General features: G+C 41.0%; 3 protein-coding genes across 4 annotated transcripts in view; 1 reads left to right on the top strand and 2 right to left on the bottom strand.

Annotated features, from left to right (window-relative positions):
- Positions 1 to 24,075, bottom strand: part of LOC111947624 — a 36,340-nt gene that overhangs the window by 5,749 nt on the left and 6,516 nt on the right. The gene's annotated exons all lie outside the window — the stretch shown is intronic.
- Positions 5,265 to 12,864, bottom strand: LOC105358101. The gene is made up of 7 exons (XM_023956958.1): positions 12,717 to 12,864; positions 12,195 to 12,515; positions 11,769 to 11,918; positions 9,747 to 9,833; positions 9,633 to 9,661; positions 6,427 to 6,501; positions 5,265 to 6,262 (listed from the first exon to the last, which is right to left on the bottom strand). The coding sequence occupies exons 1-7, from the start codon at positions 12,775 to 12,777 to the stop codon at positions 6,161 to 6,163; spliced, it is 825 nt and encodes a 274-aa protein (XP_023812726.1). The 5' UTR covers positions 12,778 to 12,864; the 3' UTR covers positions 5,265 to 6,160.
- LOC105358100 lies at positions 17,053 to 21,547 on the top strand. Of its 2 annotated transcripts, XM_023956962.1 has the most exons (5): positions 17,057 to 17,513; positions 17,715 to 18,035; positions 18,306 to 18,455; positions 20,869 to 20,958; positions 21,101 to 21,547. In XM_023956962.1, the coding sequence occupies exons 1-5, from the start codon at positions 17,453 to 17,455 to the stop codon at positions 21,109 to 21,111; spliced, it is 633 nt and encodes a 210-aa protein (XP_023812730.1). In that variant the 5' UTR covers positions 17,057 to 17,452; the 3' UTR covers positions 21,112 to 21,547. The 2 variants fall into 2 exon arrangements, with proteins under 2 accessions (XP_023812729.1, XP_023812730.1); XM_023956961.1 differs by lacking the exon at positions 21,101 to 21,547 and having other exon boundaries at positions 17,053 to 17,513; positions 20,869 to 21,093.

The following is a 24,075-nucleotide window of genomic DNA, read 5'->3' as shown; positions in this document are numbered from 1 at the left end:
ATTTCACCCCCCACATATGGTGCAGTATGCTCTTCGACCAAAGGTGGAAGCTGAACTTAAACGCTTAGTTAGTCAGGGTGTCATTTCCCCTGTCGATCACAGTAACTGGGCCACACCAGTGGTTCCAGTAAGCAAGAAGGATGGCACTGTGAGGCCTTGCGGGGATTTTAAAGTAACCATCAACCCAGTTCTCGGTGTGGACAAATACCCAATTCCACGCATTGAGGATTTGTTTGCATCCCTGGCTGGAGGCCAACGCTTCAGCCAATTGGACTTGTCAAATGCATACCTGCAGATGGAAGTTGAGGAGGAGTCAAAGAAGTTGCTGACCATCTCAACTGAAAAAGGGTTGTTCTGTTTCAATTGTTTGCCATTTTGGATCGCTTCTGCCCCTGCGTTATTTCAGAAAGCGATGGATCAGGTGCTCTTGGGGTTACCATTTACCCACTGTTACTTAGATGACATTTTGGTCAGTGGACCAGATGAAGCGACTCATCTTCAAGCATTGGATGCAGAGTTGAGAAGGTTAGGTGAGTATGGTTTGCATGTAAAGCAGGGCAAGTTTTTGTTTTTCCAGGACTCAGTGGAGTACCTGGGTCACATTATTGATTCTGCAGGGCTCATTATTATTGAAGTGCGTGCTATTGTGGAGGCACCATCACCCAGCAATTTGGGGCAGCTTCGTTCTTTCTTGATTAATTATTATGGTCATTTCATTCCTGACCTCGCCACAGTTTTAAAACCCTTGAATGTTTTGCTTCAGAAGGGTCAAAAATGGACTTGGTCACAAGCTTGTGAGTCAGCATTTTTTAAAGCGAAGGCATTGCTGGTGTCACAGGATGTGTTGACACACTACAATGCTGGACTGCCGCTTCGTTTGGCTGGTGATGTTTCCCCTTATGGGGTGGGGGCGGTACTCTCACATGTAATGCAGAATGGTGAGGAAAAACCTATAACTTTTGCTTCCAGAACTCTGAGCAAGGCAGAGCAAAATTATGCACAGCTTGAGAATAGTTTTTGGGGTCCGTAAGTTCCATCCTTATCTGTGTGGTAACAAGTTCACTCTGCTTCCAGATCACCGGCCTCTGACTACTATTCTGCTGCTGCTAGAATGCAACGTTGGGCTTTGTTGTTGTCGGCTCATGAGTACACCATCGATTACCGCAAAGGAGAGGCTCATGCTAATGCAGATGGTCTCTCAAGGTTGCCACTCCCATATTCAGAGGAAACAAAGACAGACACGGTGCAGGTGTTCTATGCGGTGCAGTTAGAAACTTTGCCAATCAGCAGCGCTGAGATCAGACAGGAGACTTTGTCTGACCCTTTTCTGTCAAGAGTGATGGAGATGGTCGCGACAGGATGTTTTCCTGCTGCCAAAGATTCTGAGTAGTTGGCACCTTTTCTGCTGCACAGAGATGAGCTCACAATACAACAGGGATGCCTGATGTGGGGTAGTCGGGTTGTGGTACCCAAAAGTTTCGTTTCATTTTCATTTATTCGTTTATTTAACAGGAACAGTGCACATTAAAGGCATGGCTGCAATGCGCCAGAATTAGCCCAAAGGTTTTTTTTTCATCTGTAGTCCCCGGACAGGTGTTAAAATCGTCAACCTTAAAAGTGTGAAGCATGAATTAAATACATTAATAGAAAATATACATGCACAATAAACAATCATTTAAAATACATAAAACATGCACACAGTGAGAAACACAAAAAACTAATACAAACGACACAAAGGTAACAGATCAGACAAGGAGGGGCAGACATTAAAATAGTTCAATGTAGACATGTTTGTTGTGATATGAACCAGCTTTTAACTGCGTCCTTGTGTGTTTCAGGAGCTGCATTCCGCTGGTAAAAATGAAAAATTTAGCACAGAGTTGTGTGTGTTGGCCTAACATTAACTCCCTGATTGAGTCTCAAGAGAAATCGTGTCATTCCTGTCAGCAGATACAAAAGGAACCAAGCTTAGCCCCTCTCCATTTGTGGGTTTGGCCGTCAAGTCCATGGAAAAGGATTCATGTGGACTTTGCTGGTCAATTTGAAGGACTCATGTATCTGGTTGTTGTGGATGTTCTATCCAAATGGCCAGAAGTAAAAATAACAGACAGCACCACTGCTGGAAAAACCATTCAAGTTCTGAGGAGTCTTTTTAGCTGCCATGGCATTCCCAAATCCTGGTCAGTGATAATGAACAACAGTTTTGTTCGGAGGAGTTCGACAATGTTATGAGGTCCAACTCCATCAAGCACATTCGCTCAGCACCTTATCACCCTGCCACCAATGGCTTGGCAGAGCGTTTTGTTCAGACATTTAAACATGCATTAAAATCGCCTGAGAGGGATGGCTTCGGTTCAACAGAGATTGGACACCTTTCTGTTGACTTATCGCAACATGCCACAACTAAGGAGGCTCCAGCAATGCTGTTTCTAAAGCATAGGTTGCACTCGCGGCTGGATCTCATCAAGGCAAATGTGAGAGGAGCGGTGCGAGACGAGAGTCTCAAGATTCTCAACTGTTACATCGTCAAGGTCACTCCAGAGAGACAGTTTGTAGCGGGTGAACCAGTGACTACCGCAGGAGGGAGGAAAAGTGGACAGGTGGTGTGGTTCAGGAGCAACCCGGGCCTGTGTCGTACCAAGTGAAAGTTGGAGAAAAGGGATTGTGGAGACGTCACGCTGATCAGATGCTGTCACGTTTAGAACCAGTGAATCAGGATGGACAAGACTCTGCTGTGAAATCATGGTCTAGTCAGCTGGAGTTACCCTCAAGTAACACTGTGGGTACTCCCAATCACATGGTTGCAACTGATCAGGGACGGGATAAAAATCAAGGATCCACAAAGATGGGGCTGGTTGACGCACCTGAGTTTCCTCAGGCTGAAGTCACTCCTTTAAAAGAGAATGTAAGACGTTATCCACTGAGAAAAACTAAACCACCTACAAGATATTGTGTTTAAAGTTTTTACAGTTAAAGGGTTGCAGCTAAGTTGTTTATTGTTGAAGATAAGTTTAAGCTGCCCTTCAACTACATGCTCTAAGTGGGGAGGAGATGTTATGTGTTAGAACTGTTATTATGTTGGCGACCACAAGAGAGCGCCTGTGGGCTTTAAGGAATTGTTCAGCAAGATGAATAAGAGCGTGTTGTAGCTGTGGAACAGCAATAAAAACGAACTGAGCCTCCAAGGCCGCCTGATGACTTATTTGTGCAGCACCAATGGCCACAAACACAACAATGGGCCCCTTCCCAAGAAAGAGGCTTTTTCTCAAATTAGCCTGTCGCGCAGCACAGTGACCCGCCGCACTGAAGATATGTCTCAGGACATTAGAGGTCAGTTAAAAGTTAAGTCAAAAGACTTTGTTGCTTTCTCACTTGCATGTGATGAGGGCACAGACATTTGGATTCAGCGCAGCTTTTGGTTTTTGAGCTGGGACAAAATGGTTGGATTAACAACTGATTGTTCGCCTGCCACGATTGGGATGAAAGCTGGCCTCACTGCTCTAATTTCCCCAAAAGTTTCCAAATGTGGGAGAAAAGTAGTGCAATACCACTGCATCCTGCACCACCAACATCTGTGTGCAAAGACAGCCGGACTGGCAGACGTCGTGCGCGATCTTGTCAAAATAATAAACTGCATCAGCTCAGAGCCATTCCAGCACCGCCAGTTCAGACTTTTTGGATGAAGTTGATGCACAATACAAAGATGTTCTTTACCATCAGGAAATATGCTGGCTGAGCAGGGGGAATGTGCTCAATAGATTTTTTGAGTTGCGCCATCTTATCGCGCAGTTTCATTCGAGTGCAAGCAGTAAGACAGAAATCCCCTCTGCTAAAAGATGGATTTTCAACGTGGCCTTTATGGTGGACGTCACTGACCTACCCAACAGTTTGAATGTTCAACTTCAAGGAAAAGAACAGATCTTAACAGAACTGTTTTACCACATCAAGGCTTTCCCAATGAAGCTGCAACTACTCTGTCGGCATCTTTCAGCAGGTAAGTCACTAACATGCAGCACACTGGCTTTTGGCTCTTCATCTGTGATTATAACACGAACTACTCCATGTGTGTCTATCGCTGTGTCGCTGTTAGGTGGCGCTGTCCGTGGTGCTTACACCTGTTTGACAGAAAACGTGTCATTGTGTTTGTGGGTCTGCTTTCTTTGCTCTCTTTTTTGTCTTGTGTGTCCTGTAGTTTATGCGGCCTCAGAGTAGTGCTAATGATAATAATGGACAAATTCTTATTTGACGTTTTCTCTCAAGGAAACTTGGCACACTTCCCTAGCCTGAGAGAATTGAATGTGGTGGTGGATAGCTTGCCAGAATATGGAGAACTCCTCAGCAACTTGAATAAGGAGTTTGACTTGCACTTTGTGGACTTGAAGAGCTGCAGATTACATGGAGCTTTTTTCTCAGCCCTTCAGCGTGAGCCTCGGCACCATTCCAGAACATTTGCAGATGGAGTTGATGGAGTTTCAATGTGACTCAGAGCTAAAAAGAACATGTGCATCACTACCCCTGAGAGATTTTTATCCATGTTTCACCACCCATAGCACCCACAGACGAGGAAAAATGCACAAGTAATGCTATCTCTGTTTGGAAGCACCTACATTTGGTGACAGTCAGTGAGTAAGCTGCAGCTCAGCACTCAGTCACTGATAAAGTCAACAGACCAGCTCCACGTCTCTCATTAGGAGCCCAGTTTGCTGTTTTCATTGGAAGAAATTTTGTTTGTTTTAGCTTGCTTTTGTTTTTCCAGTGAGGCCTTGCTGTTATATTTAAAGCTTTCAAAGAAAAGTTTTACATACTTTTTGTGTGTTACCTTGATAAATACAGAATCAAAATAAATACATGAAAGCATAATGTTTGTTTATTTTCTGCTTTTATTTCATGACATTCAAAAATTTATTGTATATAGGCCACGGACCGGGATCACATTTGGATTTTGGCCCTTTGAGCAAAAAAGTTTGCCCCCCCTGTTCCAGGAGGTCTGTTTTTAAGAACATCTACTGTGCAGCCTGCTTTAAAACACTCACATTCTGTTTTTGCAGTTTTATTCCCGAAACTGTTAGTTGATTATTTTTTTCCAGGAAAACAACAAACAGGCTACACTTGTTCTACTCTTACTTGTTGGAGCAAACCGAGGAGAATCTGTCTTTAACTTGAGCAAATCCAGTTCTGCTGATGATCTGCCACAAAATGCAAAAAGAAAATGTTGCAACATGAGGAGTTAGTTTACATTCTAAAAGAATAATTGACAGGTGAGATCTGTGAAGTAGTCGACTTTATTTTTCACAATAACTAAAAGTTTTAAGGCAGTAAAATCCTCACTACACATTTATAGACTTTTCTCACACAGTCATGAACATCTTCAGACTTTTCTCTCTTGTTTAAACTCTCAAAGTTCAAACCATCATAAAAAATAAGTCCAGTATTATTGACGGATAATAAAACCTGCAATCATAGAATGTTAATGTAAATGTGGCCGTTTGAAGGATTCTGTACATCAGACGTGGCCCGATGGAGATTTGTTCACCATAATCTATAGCTGATAGGAACAGGGAACACAATACACAACAGAGAGAAAAAAAGCATGGAAAGGTGAACTACGATATATATATATATAGAATGAACGTTGTAAAGAAAAGTACCGGTATATTATCAATGTTTTTAGAACCATACAGGTTTATTTTTGGTGAAGTTGTTCCCTTTTGAAAGCTGCCTTCAGTGACCTTTTAGGGAACTGCAACATTTGGTGCCTGCAGGTTTGCAGCAATTTATTACCATGAAGTGGGGGTTTAGGTAATAGGTATTCAATGAAGGTTAAAATAACCAGATGTGAAGTGAAAGTCCTGCAGCCTCCAAAAAAACATGATCTTCAAGATCTAAATGCAGGATTCTAACTAAGTGTTTCCCAACCCTGGTCCTCATTAACACTGTCCTGCATGTTTCCCATGTTTCCCTGCTTATCCAGACCTGATTCAGCTCATCATCAGGCTCTGCAGAAGCCTGATGATGACAGTCATCAAAGGCAGGTGTGTTTGAGCAGGGCTGGATTGAAAAAATGCAGATTACTGTTCTCTGAGGACCAGGGTCAGGGAAACACTGTTCTAACACAACAAAGCCTCAGGAGGAACATTTGCTGTGACTCTCATCTGTTGGTTTAATGGAGGCTGATGGGATCAGTGTGGACGTGAGCATAAGAAGAGGACACTTTGACAGTGCTGTAGGTCACTGCATCTCCTTCATCGTCTTTGTCCACAACCTGGGAGACAAACAATAGAGAACCAACTGTAGACCGTATCCACAAGCATCTACAGCCACAGTAATGTCACGTCTTTAGATGATGTGCAGCAACAACACTTTGGATAGACTGATGTTTAGGTGATATGATCCTCACTAAATCCTCATTGCAGTCTCACAGCTTACCTGCTGCCTGTTGTTGGTGTTCCTGGAGAATCTGATGGAGGCGTAGGAACCAACATCTTCTGGAGGAGTCTGCAGCTGAAGACAGTCAGAGGAGGAACATGAACTTTCTGCTCTGACATTCTCACAGCTGGAGGATCATATTTCTACACATGATGATTTGTATGAATTTCCAAGTAGCAGAGAACACTTTCCTGTGTGTCTCACTGTGCTGGAGAACTCTAACAAAGCTGTTCTTCATCTTCCTACCAAGTTTTATTCTGGGATGGTGGACAATGGAGCAGGAAGATTGAGGGGCAGCAGAGGAGGTTTGTCTGTCCCTTTCATCCTGATGTCTGTAGTCAGAACTCTTCCTGCCCCCCCACAACAATGCTTTTCAGGTTTTGACCACGTGATGAAAGCAGATGGTCACATGTCTGCTGTGTCAGGAATCACAGATGAGATCTGGATTAGATGAACTGTGATGGCAGACTGGATGTAAATAAGCTCAGAGGGTGTAATGTGAGGTGCTCAATCCACCTGTTCTAAGAGAACCCTTGTATCTCCTGACATTAATAGGGCTGCTTTAGATCAGCATGGATTTGTTTTAGTCATTTTGTCAGTATAGGTCCATGTCCACAGTTCTATAGCAAATTTAAGACGCAAAGAGACTAGGTTTTTAAGGAGACTTCAGTCCAAGAAAAATACTTTTGATTTAAGAAGAAGCTTTTGTGAAAATCCAACTTTATTCAGGGTTTAGTTTAAATGCTGAAATTAGACTGATCTCAATACCCTTTACCGTTTACATGCAAAATCCCATTTCTTAGCAATTTGAATTATTCATTGAGTTGTAGTGTTAGTCTTTCTTTGCTGCAAAAATGGATGAATATCACTGAGTTACCAACCCTGTTCTTTGTGAGCTACTGTCATTATTTTGCAGCTGGATTAAATGAGCCAAGTTTCTGATTAACTGAACACATCTGATTCCTGTTAACCTGGGGGGTATTCCAGAAAGCACGTTTAAACTACCCTTTGATTTTTATTTTGATATATTTATTTATTTCAAGCATTGTAGTCAAAGCAATAAAGAATTTACACATATTTATCAAACTCATTACAGAAATGATGAAATGGATAGATTAAAAAGACAGAAAACAAAACAAAACAAAAACTTCACTTAAATCACATTTGCTTAATTAAATACAGTGATCATTAACTAAAGTATAAGTAGAGCTTATACTGACTTAAATCCTGACTTTAACCCTGAACTCTGGCTGAAATCCGCCTGAACTTGCTTACACTGGGTATGTCGGTTCCAAAAGATCGGATATGAATTAGCGTAGGTACGCTTGACTTGGTAACCCTGGGTTAATGCACATGCACAGCAAGTACATAGAGACATTTTCAAAGGATCGCCGATTTCCAGAGTCACCATGGAAACGCGTGGAGAAAATAAGACAGCGCTATACTTCAGTGAGACAGAGTCTGAGATTTTAATGACGGAGTATGAAGATTTTACGTCCATCAAAAAAGTAATACGGCTGCATCAGCAAAACAAAGAGATTCTGCTTGGAGAAAAATAACGGACAAAGTGAATGCACAAGTTTCTGATCTTATTTCCAATTACATAATGATATATATATATATATATATATATATATATATATATATATATATATATATATAAAACTTAGAGAAATCACATGAATTGATTGGTAACAAGTAATTAATTTAAGTTTATTCAACCTAATTTTTTATGTCTATCCAACTCAATAATTGTTTATACTACTTAATTTTACTGGTTTATCTAACTAAGGCTGCATTTACACTGCAGGTCTTGATGCCCAAATCCGATTTTCTGACCATATCCGATTTTTTTGACGACCCGCTTACATCATCTTTTCAAAGTGACCTGTATCCGATTTTTGCATTTACACTCTACAATGCTGAAACTATCAAACGTAGATGTTCTGAGGACTACATAGCAGCATTTCCGCCTTCCGCGGACCTCCTTTGGACTTTTGTGTGACTGCGGTTGTCATGGAGGCAACGCAGCGACGGAAGGAGGCGAGAGGGGATGCGCGGGAGAGGAAAAAGGAGGGCTGCTCGGCCGGCTCATGTGCTCTCTCTGAGTTTTGAATGAGGAAGTGTTTGCAGACGTTGTGGTGCACTAACAGTTTGATCGGACCGGAAATTACAAAGCCTGAGGCTGAAGGGTAACACGCTGATGGGGCTCCAGCTGTCCTGGAACAGCAAAATCAGTGCACAAAAGCACCTTCATAAGTCATGTGATCTCAGTTGGTGGTCTCCTGAGTTGACGTCACTGACGTATGACTCTCATCTACTGGGGAATATCCGATTTGTCTGCTTACATGGCACACGCAAATGCACGTTTCCGATTCGTATCCGATTTATTTCCACATATGAATGAGGCCTGAATCCGAGCTGAGAAAAACAAAATCCATGCGTTTTTTTCCTGCTTACACGTTCACCGGTCATATCTGATCTGTGCCACATGAGAGGAAAAAATCAGAATTGGGTCACTTGAACCATGCAGTGTAAATGCGGCCTAAATGTCATTATACTTCAATTAAATTAAATGTTTTTCCATCTTAATTTTTATTGTACTTCTTGAACTCTCATATGTTTCAGTTTGAGGCCGCAGATGTCCTCATTATTATCTTGTTAAAATGAATGACACAGTGTGGAGTTGCAAAATATAATAATTAGACACGTGTCATGACTCTGATTCTAACTTTAATTCTTGCAACAAAATAAAAAATAAAACAAACTAACCTTCAACTAAACTTGCTCCAGACCAGGTTATGCACAGAGCATGAGTTGCTATGGCAACTTGACATACCCGAAACATACCTCTGTTTTGGAACCGAAAGCTGAGGTTATCAACTTCCTTGGCCTCAAACTTACCGTTGTAACTAGCATTACCTGCTTTCTGGATTAGCCCCCTTGCTAACCAGTAGGGTTAGCTGCAAAGCAAACAGGGCTCTAGCTCAAGTGGGAAACTATTGCTTTACTGCCCCCTTGTGGCTAGGCCAGTTTGTTACAGTGAGAGTTTTTTAGTCTCCCTTAAACTAAGTTTAAGGAAAGTAACTTTAAAGAAGGTCAAACTCTGTGTGGAGCAGCAGAATCAACAAACAGAGCTTAGAAACATGGCCACAGAGTAATCACTATAAAAGTCCAAGTTGTCATTATTTAGGTCAAAAACTCACCATATTTTCCTCAATTTGTGTTTTTCTTTCTGCAGAAAAGAAGTCAGATTTAAATTCAGAATCAGAAATTCATTTAAAATAATCTTCTGTTTTCAGCAGCAGGAACGTTCTCACCTTTAATCCTCCTCCATCCCATCAACACGACAACAACTAGTAAGCATGCTGCAACAATTACAGCTGCAATGATCACTGCTGTCATGTCTGGAGCATCAACAGAGAAAACATCAAGGAAAAGTTAGAAAAAGTTACAGCTCTTTTCTCCACAGCATCTCATTGGATTTTAAGTCTGTTCAAGTTAAAGCAGCTGTGTGGTTTGTGACCAGCAGAAGCTGCAGCTAAAGGTTTATTTATAAAACACTTTTTGAAAAATGTTGATAAAAGAACTGTACAGGTAAAAATGCAAAATCAACAAGAAAACCTTTAAAAATAGACAAAAACCAAAGCAATAACAAAATAGTGACACTTAAAATAAATCTAGTCAAATTATGACACATCAAACTGTGGGAAAAAGTCATTTAAAGGGCCTATATCTGACACTGTGGTGTTTTGCTGTTCTGTTTCCTGACTGCCTCTGTGTTTTGCAGGTCCGCTGTCACTCCTCCTGGATGGCCCCTCCCTTTCCTGTCTGGTCCTCTCCGTGGAGGAGTGCACAGCTGCCTGCACTTTGCAATCATGCTTATTTAAGTTGATGTTACTCAGTCCTCAGTGTTGGTGTGTCCCTGTTAGGTCAGTGGTTTTCATGCTCAGCTGACACTGAGGTCTGTTTTGTCCTTTGGCCTTTTGTCTGAGCTTGGTTGTTCCCTTTTTTTGGCTTTTGCAGTATTCCTTCTCTTGAGGAGGTTTTTTGTGTTTTGTGATCCCACCTTGTGCCGCTTTCTGTTAGTATTAAATCGCTCCTAAGCGCATTCTTGAGTCTCGACCTGATTCCGCTCTGCACTTGGGTTTCCGTCCCTCCAGCCGTGACAATCTCATGTAAAATCAACTTTTTGAGCTTTTAAGCTTTTTGCAATGTTTATTCCTAACTATAAGAAACCCCCAAATTGTATTTTGATCCATTCATGCATTTCTGAGTACAGTCATCTGCTAATGCAGTTTGAAGTATTTGCAGAATTTTTTTTTCTTAGTCATGTGACTCCTTCAGTTCATCACAGAAACTCAGACAGCTCAAGACACTTTAAGACTTTTGCGTCTGGTACAGTCAATTGCTCTGAATAAAAAAACCTCGATGTTGAGTCTTCCAGCAGCTCTATTTGCAATCTTTAAGGAAGGTTGAAACTGAATCCTTGTGCAACTTCCAAGACGCATTTAGAAAAAATGAAACTCTGTTTTAATTTTTCTTACAGTAATATTTTACCCTTTATGATGCTGACCTGTTTTTTGTCTGTTTTCTCCTTTTTCTGTTGGTTCCTTTGGGTGAAAATGTCTGCTAAATATTTAAATCTAAATCTCTGCTTCTGAATCTCTAACCCTTGTGCTATCCTATGACCCCACCCTTACGTTTGTGTTCTCCCTACCTGACCTGTGTTCTCCCTAAATGATGAAGGTGAAGAGGATTTCATGTAATCCATGGACACCAGTGAGATCACTAATCATTGAAGAAAAAAGGTTCAGCGCACTATCTAGTGGGTCTAGATGACCCAACTCCCAATGTTAAAGTGCCTAGGATAGCACAAGGGTTACAGGACATTTAGTTGGGATGGGTGAAGTGCTGCTAACCTCCAACTTTGAATTGTGTCTGGTGGTGGAAAGAGTTCTTCAAGCAGATGGAAGAACCTCAGGAGGAAGAGCAGCTAAATACTGAGTGATTAGTTGTTGGTTCAATTCTGAACCTTTTCTGTGTTTAAGCATCACATTTATTCTCTGATGGTTTCAGAAGTGTTGAACTTTACAGATGAGACGAACTCCTCATAAAGTAACTAGTGGTGTTTTGTTAAACAAGTAACTACATCATTATTTCCATGTCGAGTCATTTTATGTTTGACTGGAAGTTTGAGCAAAAACAGAGACTTTGTCTTTTGATTGACAGCTATGAGTTGAACCCTCAGCTCTAAAACATTCTCTCTGGGTTTTTCTGACAACCTTCATGTTTGTTTGGTGACTTCATCTTCAGATGAGACGATGACATCGACCACATACCTGCTTTAGAGAGATGATCTGTTGCAGTTGATGGTTTGGATGTAGACAGAACTGATTCTGAGGTTGTTGTGGATTCAGCTGCAGATGTTGATGCAGAAGATGGTTTGGATGTTGGTTTAAGTGTTTCCCTAGTTGATCTGACATCATTTTCTGGAAGATGAGAAAGGAGAAGTTTGATGCAACAAGTGTCCTCTGGTGTATGTGAGAAAATCTATAAGAAATCATTTTCTATTGGAAAAATAATAGCTGTTTCTCACACAGCATCTGCTTATATTTGCCATTAATTTCATATTTAGAAATTAGAAACTATATAAACTACAAAAGATCAAACAATAGAAATTTTCATCATGTCTGCATATCAGTTGTTGTATGCTTCATTCTCATATTCACAAATTTAAAACTTCAAATATTAAAATCAAAACTTACTCTTTATAACATTCAGTCCAACCTGAAAATCTGTTTCCTGTTGTCCTGATATGCTGAACTGTCTGCAGGTGTAACTTCCAGCATCTTCATCTGTGATCTTCTTTATCACCAGAGAACATTTCTCTGTAAGACTCAGTCTGTCTGATTTAGATCCAACATCTTTGTGAATCTTCCTGAGTTCAAACAGGGTAAATGTTTGTTTTGAATTACTGTACAGCCAGGTGATTCTGGAACATCCATCATTGAAATCATTTCCATTTTCACATTTCAAAGTGACTTCATCTCCAACTCTGACAGTCTTCTGTTCAAATGTTTGAGCCTCTACAGTTTAGAGAAAGAGAGAAACACAAACATGTTCTGTTGATCCTTTTCATGAACATCTTAGACATTTAACATGCATGTTTAAAGAATACACTGAAGTCAATGTGGTTAGCAGCCTGCTGTCATTAGCATTAAGAACACAACAAGTCATGTTCCATGCTTTCAGAAAGGTCATGTTTGAATCTCTGTCATGTTTCTTACCTGTAAATGTGAGCATCCATGTCAGAAACAGAGGGAAGTGAAGTGATGTGAAGTCAAACATTGTTCTCTCCTCTGCTCTTCTCTGTCTCTTCTTGTCTCAGTCTTTCTGTCAGAGGCTGAAGCCGAGACGAACTCTGGACAGAAATGGTTCCTCTTTCTGTGAATAACAGCTCCTCCTTCAAGTTACTTTAGAGGTTTTTTTTCTACTTCCCCACGTTTGTTCACAGCTTTGAACAACAAGCTTCTAAATCTACATTTTCAACAAACTATAAATGAGACTGAAGTGAATTCTGAATCTAAGTACATTAGTATTTTCATGTCTTTTAAAAAGTAAAAATGTGCTTTTGTTTAACCCCTGTGCTATCCTATGACCCCACCCTTATATTGTCTGTTTTCTCCTTTTTTGTTGGTTCCTTTGGGTGAAAATGTCTGCTGAATATTTAAATCTAAATCTTTGCTTCTGCATCTCTAACCCTTGTGCTATTGTATGACCCTACCCTTACATTGATGTGTTATCACTACGTCCACAAAGGTGCACTGTCTTGTGGGGTCTAGATGACCCAACTCCCAACCTTAAAGTTCCAAGGATAGCACAAGGTTTACATGAGGTTTTAGCAGCATCACATGATCGTGTGATCTAGACTTTGACGGATTTTCTCTCCCAGCATTCCCAGCTAACAGTGTCAGATCCGGTCTCAAGGTTTTTTGGTCCAATGACCTTTTGAAAGAAGCATTTTGATGTGAAGCTTTTTACATTTCAGGGACATTATTGCAAATACTTTTGGTTTTTGCAACGTAAGCACTTTCTTAGAAATATGGTAATTGTATTTTTTGACATAAAGTAGAAAAACCTTTAACTTCTCTGAAAAGATCAATGATGCCTAACTCATTATTATTTAGGTGTGGATGAGTTTCTCCTCACTGCTCAGGTGATCCGTTTATTTGATCTGCGCCTCTTCATGTTTTGGTTTTAATATTTATTAAGTGGGTTTTAAAAGATTTGTTGTTATGTGGGCAGCAGAGGCACCATTGCAGTTTTGTTTGGCTACCATGGTTTAATTGCCCAGCATTTGCAGCTAACCAGTATGCTACCAGCTCCACCTGTTGGTCCCCTGGGACACACTCCTCTCTACTGCAGGGCACAGTTTTGAAGATCCTGGGTGTTGAATAACAACTGCAGCTCATAGCTGCCAACTCCAGGCCCCGGTGCTCCAGCTCCTGCCAGAGGGCCTCAGCTACACTTGTCGAGCTGGGACACCCCTCTTCTTGGCCTCTGCTGTGGCCAACAGAGCAGAGTTTGCTTCTCCACTCAGTTTCAGTGGACTTAGAATCTGCTGAGGGATTTTATCCTATTTTCTAAGATATTGGTTTTATTGTGTGTGTTGGTGAAAGGGTGGGCGTTGATTGTTTTTTATGTTATTTTATTTTTTAAATCTGTTTACCAATCTCCTCCACGTGGGTCGGTCCAGTGCTCCGTTGGTAAGTCTAGGCCATTGAAGGGTTTCCTTCCCAATTCTCCCTCCCCTGTGATTGTGTCCCTTGTTTTTAGCATATTTTGGCTTTAATAAAGTTATTTTTTACTGGTATCACGTCTTGGCCTCATTTGAAAAAATTATCTGCACACCTGGGTTAAAGCAGTATTGGGTTCCCTGGACCCTGTACCACGTTGTCTCAGGTTTGACGGGTGTCTTCTCCAAATGGCATGTTTCAGCTCCTTCCACAGATGTTCAATGGGATTCAGATCTGGGCTCATAGAAGGCCACTTCAGAATAGTCCAACGCTTTTCTCTTAGCCATTCTTGGGGTTTTTTGGCTGTGTGTTTTGGATCGTTGTCCTGTTGGAAGAGCCATGACCTGCGACTGAGACCAAGCTTCCAGACACTAGGCAGCACATTTCTATCCAGAATGCCTTGATAATCTTGAGATTTCATTTTAGCTTGCACAACTTCAAGACACCCTGTGCCAAATGCAGCAAAGCAGCCCCAAAACAGAACTGAGCCTCCTCCATGTTTAACAGTAGGGACAGTGTTCTTTTGGTTGTATGCTTCATTTTTGAGTCTACAAACATAGAGCAGATGTGCCTTACCAAAAAGCTCCAGTTTTGTCTCATCTGTCCAAAGGACATTTTCCCAGAAGCTTTGTGGCTTGTCAACATGCATTTTTACAAATTTCAGTCTCGCTTTTTTATGATTTCCTTTCAACCGTGGTGTCCTCCTTGGTCGTCTCCCAATGTTTGACAAGAACAATGTTTGACTTCACATCACTTCACTTCCCTCTGTTTCTGACATGGATGCTCACATTTACAGGTAAGAAACATGACAGAAATTCAAACATGACCTTTCTGAAAGCATGGAACATGACTTGTTGTGTTCTTAATGCTCTGGCGACGAAACAACAGTAATAAAAGCACATTTAGAAGATAGTCTCCTGCAGCTTCCCGCTGAGTGCATGTTGGTCCAACCAGCAAACGTTTAGCATGGCGAAATCTGCTATAGCTGTTGATGGGGCTCCAGCTGTCATCGAACAGCAATATCAGCGCGAAGCTGCAGGAGACTATCTTCTAAATGTGCTTTTATCACTGTCATGATTATTATTAAGGGCCTGCTCGCTCATATTTTTTTTTAATCCGTGCGGTCAGTGCTTTTTTCTTCGCTGCAAGGACCCGAAAGACAGGTAAGCATTTGGGTAATATGTGCTAAAAACTTTAGCTGTGGAGGTACTTAAAACTCAATGCAGCAATGAGCATCTTAGATGTAAATATGTGGGAATAACATCAGCCTTTATTTAGTCTGGACACCACTGGAAACACAAATTCAAATGATGGTTCAGAGTTTCTCCGATCTGCGAAGCATGACTTCCGTCGATCTGGAGCTTCCTTTTTCAAACATAACACACACATTGAATGTAAAATTTAAAAACCTCACTGGTGTCCATGGATTACATGAAATCTTTCCACCTTTATCCACCTTTGTCATGGTAGGAAGAACACGTCAATGCAAGGGTGGGGTCATCTAAGATAGCACAAGGGTTAAGTAAGTTTTTTTGTCTGTTCAGATCCCCTCTGTTAAATTTAAAGCTTGAGTTAATTTTATTACTTTGACCTCTTTTAAGGGCCCATTTTTTTTGCCCATTTACAAGTTTTGAAAAATAAATGAGAAAATTTTTGATAAAATTGTTTGCTGTCCTTGTCTTATACTGCTCGGTCCACCACACAGTAACATATAAAAACGTGGATTGCTGTGCTTTTTAGCTTCGCATCGGCCAAACTGGTATTGGCAAAGCAGGCTAAAGTTCTGCAGAACCTCCCAGCAATAGATTCTAGCTCAGCGACCTGATCGATCAGAGGGATGTGTACAACGCACTGAAAGAAAGGCCGACATCGTGGCGAGGAGCGTTACCAGTTTATTTCAGCGTGTAAGAAGCGTGTCTGCAAAGGTTCAGCAGAGCAGACTGAGTGATATGTAAACAAAGTACCGCTTTGCCACATTAAAGCAACTTTACTTTATTCTGTCATGCTGCCTCATCATCACACTTTGTTTTGGAAAGAATCCCTCCCCCCCCTTATTTTTATTTTGGCTCCTGAACCATTTAAAAGTACTGGAGAAGCGACATTAAGCAATGTTAAAAATAAATAGCATTTTATTTCACCAATAGAAACATATTGGTTAAGGCACATTCATTCTTTGTTTTTTCTTATACTGAAAAGATTTTGTTGTGGAGATCAGACAATGGTGACTGTTCCCTTTCTATATTTTAACTTACCAAAATAAACACTATGAATTTGCTTTGATAAATGCAACTTATCTATGAGATACAGTTGCAGTGCTTAACATTGTGATCATTTAAATAAACTGAATTTGACCATTTTATTACATTGGAACACATTGAAATTCAGGTCGTTTTTTTCAAAGTCATATTAAAAATAAAAAAGAAAAAAGAAAATATGTTTCGGTAAAATATCGGGATACATATCGTATCGCGGGGCGTGTATCAGGATACGTATCATATCGCCAGACTCTTGCCAATACACACCCCTACTGAAAACGTATTGAAATCAAAAATCAAGAAATCCCATCAGAACGGTTTCTAAAAAAAGGAGGATTAAAGACCTTGAGACTGGATCTCACCCAGTTAGCTGTGAATGGTTGGAGATAAAAACAGTCAAAAGTTAGATCCCATGTGCTGCTGCTAAAGCCTCACTCTCCCAAAAGCAGATTTCTACTATTTAAGACACTTACTTTAGGATAAATTTTAGTTTGTTTCAAAATGAAGAAATAGAAGCTTTTTTTCTTAAAGCTGTGAACAAACATGAGCAGGAAGAAGAAAAAAACCTCTGAAGTTACTTGAAGGAGGAGCTGTTAAAGAGATGAACCATATCTTGACAGTACTTTATGTAGAAAAAATACAAATCTAAAAACGTGTTTAAAACACAAAAACCAAAAGTCTTTACAATAATGTCCTTGACATCAGAATCCTTCTTTCAAAAGGAATTTGGATCAAAAGACCTTGACAACGGGTCTCAGTCTCATTTATAGTTTGATGAAAATGTAGATTTAGAAGCTTGTTGTTCAAAGCTGTGAACAAACATGAGGAAGTAGAAAAAAACCTGAAGTGACTTGAAGGAGGAAATACTAACCACAGGAAATTGATGTATTTCTGTCCAGAGTGTTGTTGGCTTCAGCCTCTGACAGAAAAGACTGAGACAAGAAGAGACAGAGAAGAGCAGAGGAGAGAACAATGTTTGACTTCACATCACTTCACTTCCCTCTGTTTCTGACATGGATGCTCACATTTACAGGTAAGAAACATGACAGAGATTCAAACATGACCTTTCTGAAAGCATGGAACATGACTTGTTGTGTTCTTAATGCTAATGACAGCAGGCTGCTAACCACATTGACTTCAGTGTATTCTTTAAACATGCATGTTAAATGTCTAAGATGTTCATGAAAAGGATCAACACAACATGTTTGTGTTTCTTTCTTTCTCTAAACTGTAGACGCTCAAACATTCAGACAGAAGACTGTTGGAGTTGGAGATGAAGTCACTTTGAAATGTGAAAATGGAAATGATTTCAATGATGGATGTTCCAGAATCACCTGGCTGTACACTAATTCAGGAAAAACATTTTCCCCGTTTGAACACGGGAAGATTCACAAAGATGTTGGATCTAAATCAGACAGACTGAGTCTTACAGAGAAATGTTCTCTGGTGATAAAGAAGATCACAGATGAAGATGCTGGAATTTACAACTGCAGACAGTTCAACACATCAGGACACATGGTGACCGAGTTTCAGGTTGGACTGAACGTTATAAAGAGTAAGTTTTGATTTTAATATTTGAAGTTTTAAGTTTGTGAATATGAGAATGAAGCATACATCAACTGATATGCTGACATGATGAAGACTTCTATTGTTTGATCTTTTCTAAATATCTAAATATGAAGTTATTTATATTTACAAATATAAACAGATGCTTTGTGAAAAACAGTTTTTATGTTTCCAATAGAAAATGACAGATTTTAATAGATTTTCTCACATACATCAGATGACATTTGTTTCATCAAACTTCTGCTTTGTCGTCTTTCAGAAAATGATGTCAGATCAACTAGAAAAACACTTAAACCAACATCCAAACCATCTTCTGCATCAACATCTGCAGATGAATCCACAACAACCGCAGAATCCATTCAGTCTACATCCAAACCATCAGCTGCAACAGATCATCTCTCTAAAACAGGTATGTGGTTGATGTCATCGTCTCGTCTGAAGATGAAGTCACCAAACAAACACGAAGGTTGTCAGAAATAAATCAGTGAGAATGTTTTAGAGCTGAGGGTTCAACTCTCACCTGTCAATCAAAAGACTAAGTCTCTGTTTTTGCTCAAACTTCCAGTCAAACATAAAATGACTCGACATGGAAATTATGATCCAGTTAGTTGTTTAACAAAACACCACTAGTTACTTTATGAGGAGTTCGTGTCATCTGGAAAATTCAACACTTCTGAAATCATCAGAGAATAAATGAGATGCTCAAACACAGTCAAGGTTCAGAATTGAACCAACAACTAATCACTCAGTATTTAGCTGCTCTTCCTCCTGAGGTTCTTCCATCTGTTTGAAGAACTCTTTCCACCACCAGACAAAATTCAAAGTTGGAGGTTAGCAGCACTTCACCCATCCCAACTGAAGTCCTTTAGAGGTGCAGAAGCTAAGATTTAGATTTAAAGTAAATTCTGGACTATAAGACGCTACTTCTGTCCAGCACTTAGAGCCCTGCGGCTTATTCAATGACGCGGCTAATTTATGGATTTATTTGGCGGCCGCCTTGAATGTTCTTCCAGTCTCGGAGCGGAGGCTGAATGAATAATCCAACTTTGAGCAGCAAGCCAATTAGTTATCGACACACCTGTAAGCAGCCAACCAGCATGTACTTGATCTCAGCTATTAGACACTACAGTCATGGTTCAACAAAAAGAAACACGCATGCCCGGCCGCATCCATGAATCCTTTGGTTCCATTAAACCCAACGTGCACATGATCGCCACTACAATATGACGCAGGTTTCAAGTTAAAAGCAATCATTAAAAGCAGCGTGAAAAAATCCACCATCACCTACGGGTTTGGAAAAGCCGGTCAGCTGCGTGACGGAGAGAACAGCGCATGCTCAGGAGGGAATTTATCTCTGAGTCATAGTGACACTAGCCCAGGGGTGTCAAAAACATTTTCACCGAGGGCCACATCAGCATAGTGGTTGTCCTCAAAGGGCCAGATATAACTTACACATTTAATTAAATGTAATGAAAAATAAATGTAACTACTCCTTAATGTTAAATAACTCATTATTTATTTGTTATAACATTTTAAAATGACAATTGCAGTTGCATAAAAAAAACATATGTTTGCTTGTTACTCTAACATAAATCCTTTTAAATTTTATTATGTCAGGTTAGGTTATATGGACAGTGTTTAAGTCCTAATGTTTAGTTGCTCATTCCAATATTTTAAGTCCGATTCCCCCTAGATATGAATAAAAACACACTAATTTTTGTCCATAGTTTCGTCCATTGAAAACTTTTATGCTCTCGCGGGCCACATAAAAGGACATGGAGAGCCACATTTGGCCCCCGGGCCTTGAGTTTGACACATGTGCACTAGCCCATCTATTTAGCAGCTCTGTAATATACGAGATGATCTTCTAAACGTGCTTTTATTATTGTTATGGTTATTATGAAGCGCCTGTTCGCTCATCATTTTATTTTCAATCTGTGTGGTCGGTGCTTTCTTGTGGCAGAACGAAGCCGGAAGTACGGTTAGGTGAAGGCTAACATGCGCTAACAACATTTAGCCTTTAATGAACATGAATCGATGCGGGAAATGCCGCAATCTGCAGCTTGGCTGCACTTAAATATGTGGGAATAACATCAGCCTTTATTTTGTCGGGACACGACTGAAAACACAAATCCACGTAATTGTTTGAACAGTTTTTAAGAACTAAGCGGCATTTTGCTTTGAAAAGCTCACACCGCCCCAAAGCCGCTGTGTGAGCTGGAGACATGCTTTCCTGAATTCGGCTGCTCGTTCACATAGAGCTGCGGGACAGATGGCAGTCTGAAGGCTCCCACACGTAAAAAAATAAAATCCTATCTGTCGATCATAAACAAGACGTATTAAGTCAGATTGCTCTGCACGGACACGATTTGCTCCGTCCACCGGTAGCCGCGCGAAGGGACCGGTCGCAGTGGGGACGAAGCGCTACTCCCTGGTGCCGCCCTCACTAGGGGTGTCGGAGAAGATGGGAAGGGGGAGACAAGTTGCCCGCGGTGCAAGGGCGGAGCGCAGAGGCGTCCGCGGAGCAACTGTGTGTCACTGTTGTGGAAGGAAACTTCTGGCGCACGTGCTGCGCAGAGGCGTGCGCTTTTCAGTCGCCTTTTCAGTCGCCAGAGCTTTTCAGTGTGCTGGAAGACTCAGCCAAAGAAGTTTTTCTTTAATTCAAGTGGGGATGTCGGATAGACAGAAACATGAGCTGACACAGTCGTGTCATCTAGAGGAAAAGAAAAGAAAAGCCAAGTGTCATCAGCATCAAAGTGGTGATGATGTTTGTGTTCCATTTTATTGAGAAAATGTGTTGAATGGTTTGATTCTCCTTGAAGGTGTTTGGTGGAGGATCATCTATGTTCCTGTGGGTTTAGCAACACTCTCAGTCATCACTGCATCAGTCTGCATATGGACCAGAACACAAGGTGACAACACAAACACATGAAACTGTTACAGACACAGACTATGACTGATTCTGACTTTTTCCATGAAACATGAGCTGAGTTCATATTCTGTCCTTATAAAGTAGAACAAAGAGTCAGAGTGATCAGTTTGTGTTTCTCACAGGAGCAGAATGATGAATTGAAGACCTGCCTGCTTCTCCTTGACTCCATTGATGACCACATTTTAAAGTTATCTTCTACTTTTACCACCAAATGATGGAAGACCAGCTTTAGATCATGACAGAAATCATTTCAGAGGAGAAATTGTTTTTAAATTCTTTTTTCTAAAGAAACTTAAGTCAATATTTTCAGACTTTCTTTAAAATAAGCGGGACATCATTTCTACGTGATTATTTCATGTTGATTTTTACTCAACATGAAATAAGTCAGTTCAGAAATCTCTGACTCACCTAAAAAGAGAGAAATTATCATCTCAATCTGTACAGAGAGTTACAATATTTCAAACAAACAGTAAAGAATGTGGATTATTTTTTAATTCTTCAATCTGTATGATTTAATTTCCCACTTTAGTGCTTCTTGATCCTTTAAAGAATTACACTGACCAAAAATATAAACGCAACACTTTTGTTATTGCTCCCATTTTTTATGGTATGAACTCAAAGATGTGAAACCTTTTCCACACACAAAAAAACCACTTCTCTGAAATATTGTTCACAAATCTGTCTAAATCTGTGATAGTGAGCACTTCTCCTTTGCCAAGACAATCCATCCCACCTCACAGGTGTGCCATATCAAGATGCTGATTAGACAGCATGATTATTGCACAGGTGTGCCTTAGACTGGCCACAAGAAAAGGCCACTCTTTTTTTTCCATCATTTTTTTCTAAATGATGGATTGTTTATTCATGATCTCATAAAGTGCAGCTGTTTTCCTGCATTACCTGCTGTCTGTATGTCTTTCTGACACCAACTAAACGACAGGCAGAAGAAGAATACATTGATGGAAAATAAAGACACGTCATCAAAATGTCTACAATAGTTCACAAAGACTGACATTATTAGCATGAGCTGAGGAACCTAAAGCAGTGTTTTTCAACCTTTTTTGAGCCACGGCACACTTTAACCCTGACAAAAATCCCGCGGCACACCAGCATCCAAAAAAAAAAAAAGCAGAAATTCATGGTCTGTATTGATTGACACACACACCCCCCCCCGCGCCCAATCTCACGTGGATTTTTGTGATAATTGTGGCAGAAAAAGCAGGAAGTTGCGGCTGTTTTTTTCTCAGAGATGAACCACCAGCTAAAGACGAGCTCTAGCTGGTATTTTTGTTAGAACTGAGCAACTTTATCAGCAGAATTAAGAACAAGGAAGTGAAGACTTTAACCACTTCTGATTGGTCAGACTGATGACATGTGATTAAGTCTTCAAGAATGATTGGCGGAGACAGTTAAAGGGGCGGGACTTTTCCTTACACAGTTATAGCTGCAGCTAAATCGCGGTACCGTGATTCTTATCAAAATGTCTTTAATAGAATTAAATAAACACAAAGAAAAAGTAATTTTAATATCTTTTATATTCCTAATTACTCAGTGTTTTATCAGGACCTGTTTGGATGAACAAAGAGCTGATTTCCTGGAGATGGAAAATGTTTTTAGATCAGTTAATGAGGGCAATTTCTCCACGGCGCACTTGACCATCTTTCACGGCACACTAGTGTGCCGCGGCACACTGGTTGAAAAACACTGACCGAAAGGCCAGTGATCCTGGTGTTGCGCAACAGGCAGCTCTCCGTGTGCCCGTTCCACCTGGCAGACAGAGCCCACACCACCCCTCCTCTTTTCGTTCTCACTCACGCAGCCGCGTGTGTCAGAAGTCGGGAGCAGCTGCAGGGACGGGGATTCAAAGGTTTCAGGCTGTTACAAACTCTGATAGGACAAACAATAGAAACCGAATAGTGGACGACATTTTTTTCCAAGCACTGAGCCGCTGTCACCACCGCCCCCACGTTAAATCTGCGCACCGCACAATAGGCTCCGTGCACGTAACTAAGGAGTTCTACTTCCGCTGCCTTGAGTGTGAGACCGACCATTTCCGGTTTGCGACTTCTATAGCAGCGACACGGCAGATTTTGATTGCGAAAGATGGCATATTTCACCCGTTGTCTACAAGGTCTCCCAAAAATCGACGTGAACGACATCTACAGGATTGTTGACCAGTGCATGGGCAAAATATTGTGTCGAAAAAATAGTGTCGAAAATACCGGAAGGGAAATGTGTCCCGTTGTAAACATACCTTGCTGTCACATATATGCAGCAGCTCGGTAATATACGAGGCGATCTTCCAAACGTGCTTTTATTAATGTTATGAATATTATGAAGTGCCTGTTCACTCATCATTTTATATTTAATCCTTGTGGTCAGTGCTTTTTTTGTGGAAGAAGTACGGAGCTGGAAGAAGAACCCAGTGTTAGGCTAACAACACGGGCTAACAACATTAGCCTTTTGATGGACACAAAATCCAGGACGAACCACGTAAATGTCTGGGAATAACATCAGCCTTTATTTTGTCAGGGCACAACTAGAAACACAATTCCGTGTGATTTTTTTGAACAGTTTCTAATGACTGAGATGGCTGTGTAAGCTGGCGGCTCGAGCTCTGCTCTGTCCTCGTGAGTCCGGCAGCCGCTAACCCAGAGCGGCGGGTCGGCTCGCAGTCCGAATTCTCACACAAAACAAAACAACAAAACGCACACGTAACGAAGCACCCTCCCCTCAAACACATTAATAAATCCAGCTGCTCTGCTCAGAGAGGTTCACTCGGTCCACTGGCACCGGAGCCCGAACGCAGAGCTCGGTTGATGCCGGGTCCAGACATCAGTGGGCACGCATCCCCCCCGCATCTCCCTCGTGAGGGGTGAAAGAGAGGGGAGAGCCAGCAGGGCGAGAGCGGAGCGGCTGGTTGGTCCCGTATGCGCTCCAAAGCTTTCTCTCAGCGAAACACCATCTATGCATGACGTAAACCAGAGCAGTAGTGACACACGATCGGAATGACCGTTTACATCAGAGGTGGGCACTGAGGGCCGCATTCCTGCATGTTTTCCAGCATACCCTGCTCTGGCATGTTCTGATTGGCTGG

Source organism: Oryzias latipes, chromosome 7 (genome assembly GCF_002234675.1).
Source record: "Oryzias latipes chromosome 7, ASM223467v1".
Taxonomy (NCBI): Eukaryota; Metazoa; Chordata; class Actinopteri; order Beloniformes; family Adrianichthyidae; genus Oryzias; species Oryzias latipes.
This window is presented reverse-complemented; position numbering and strand designations above follow the sequence as displayed.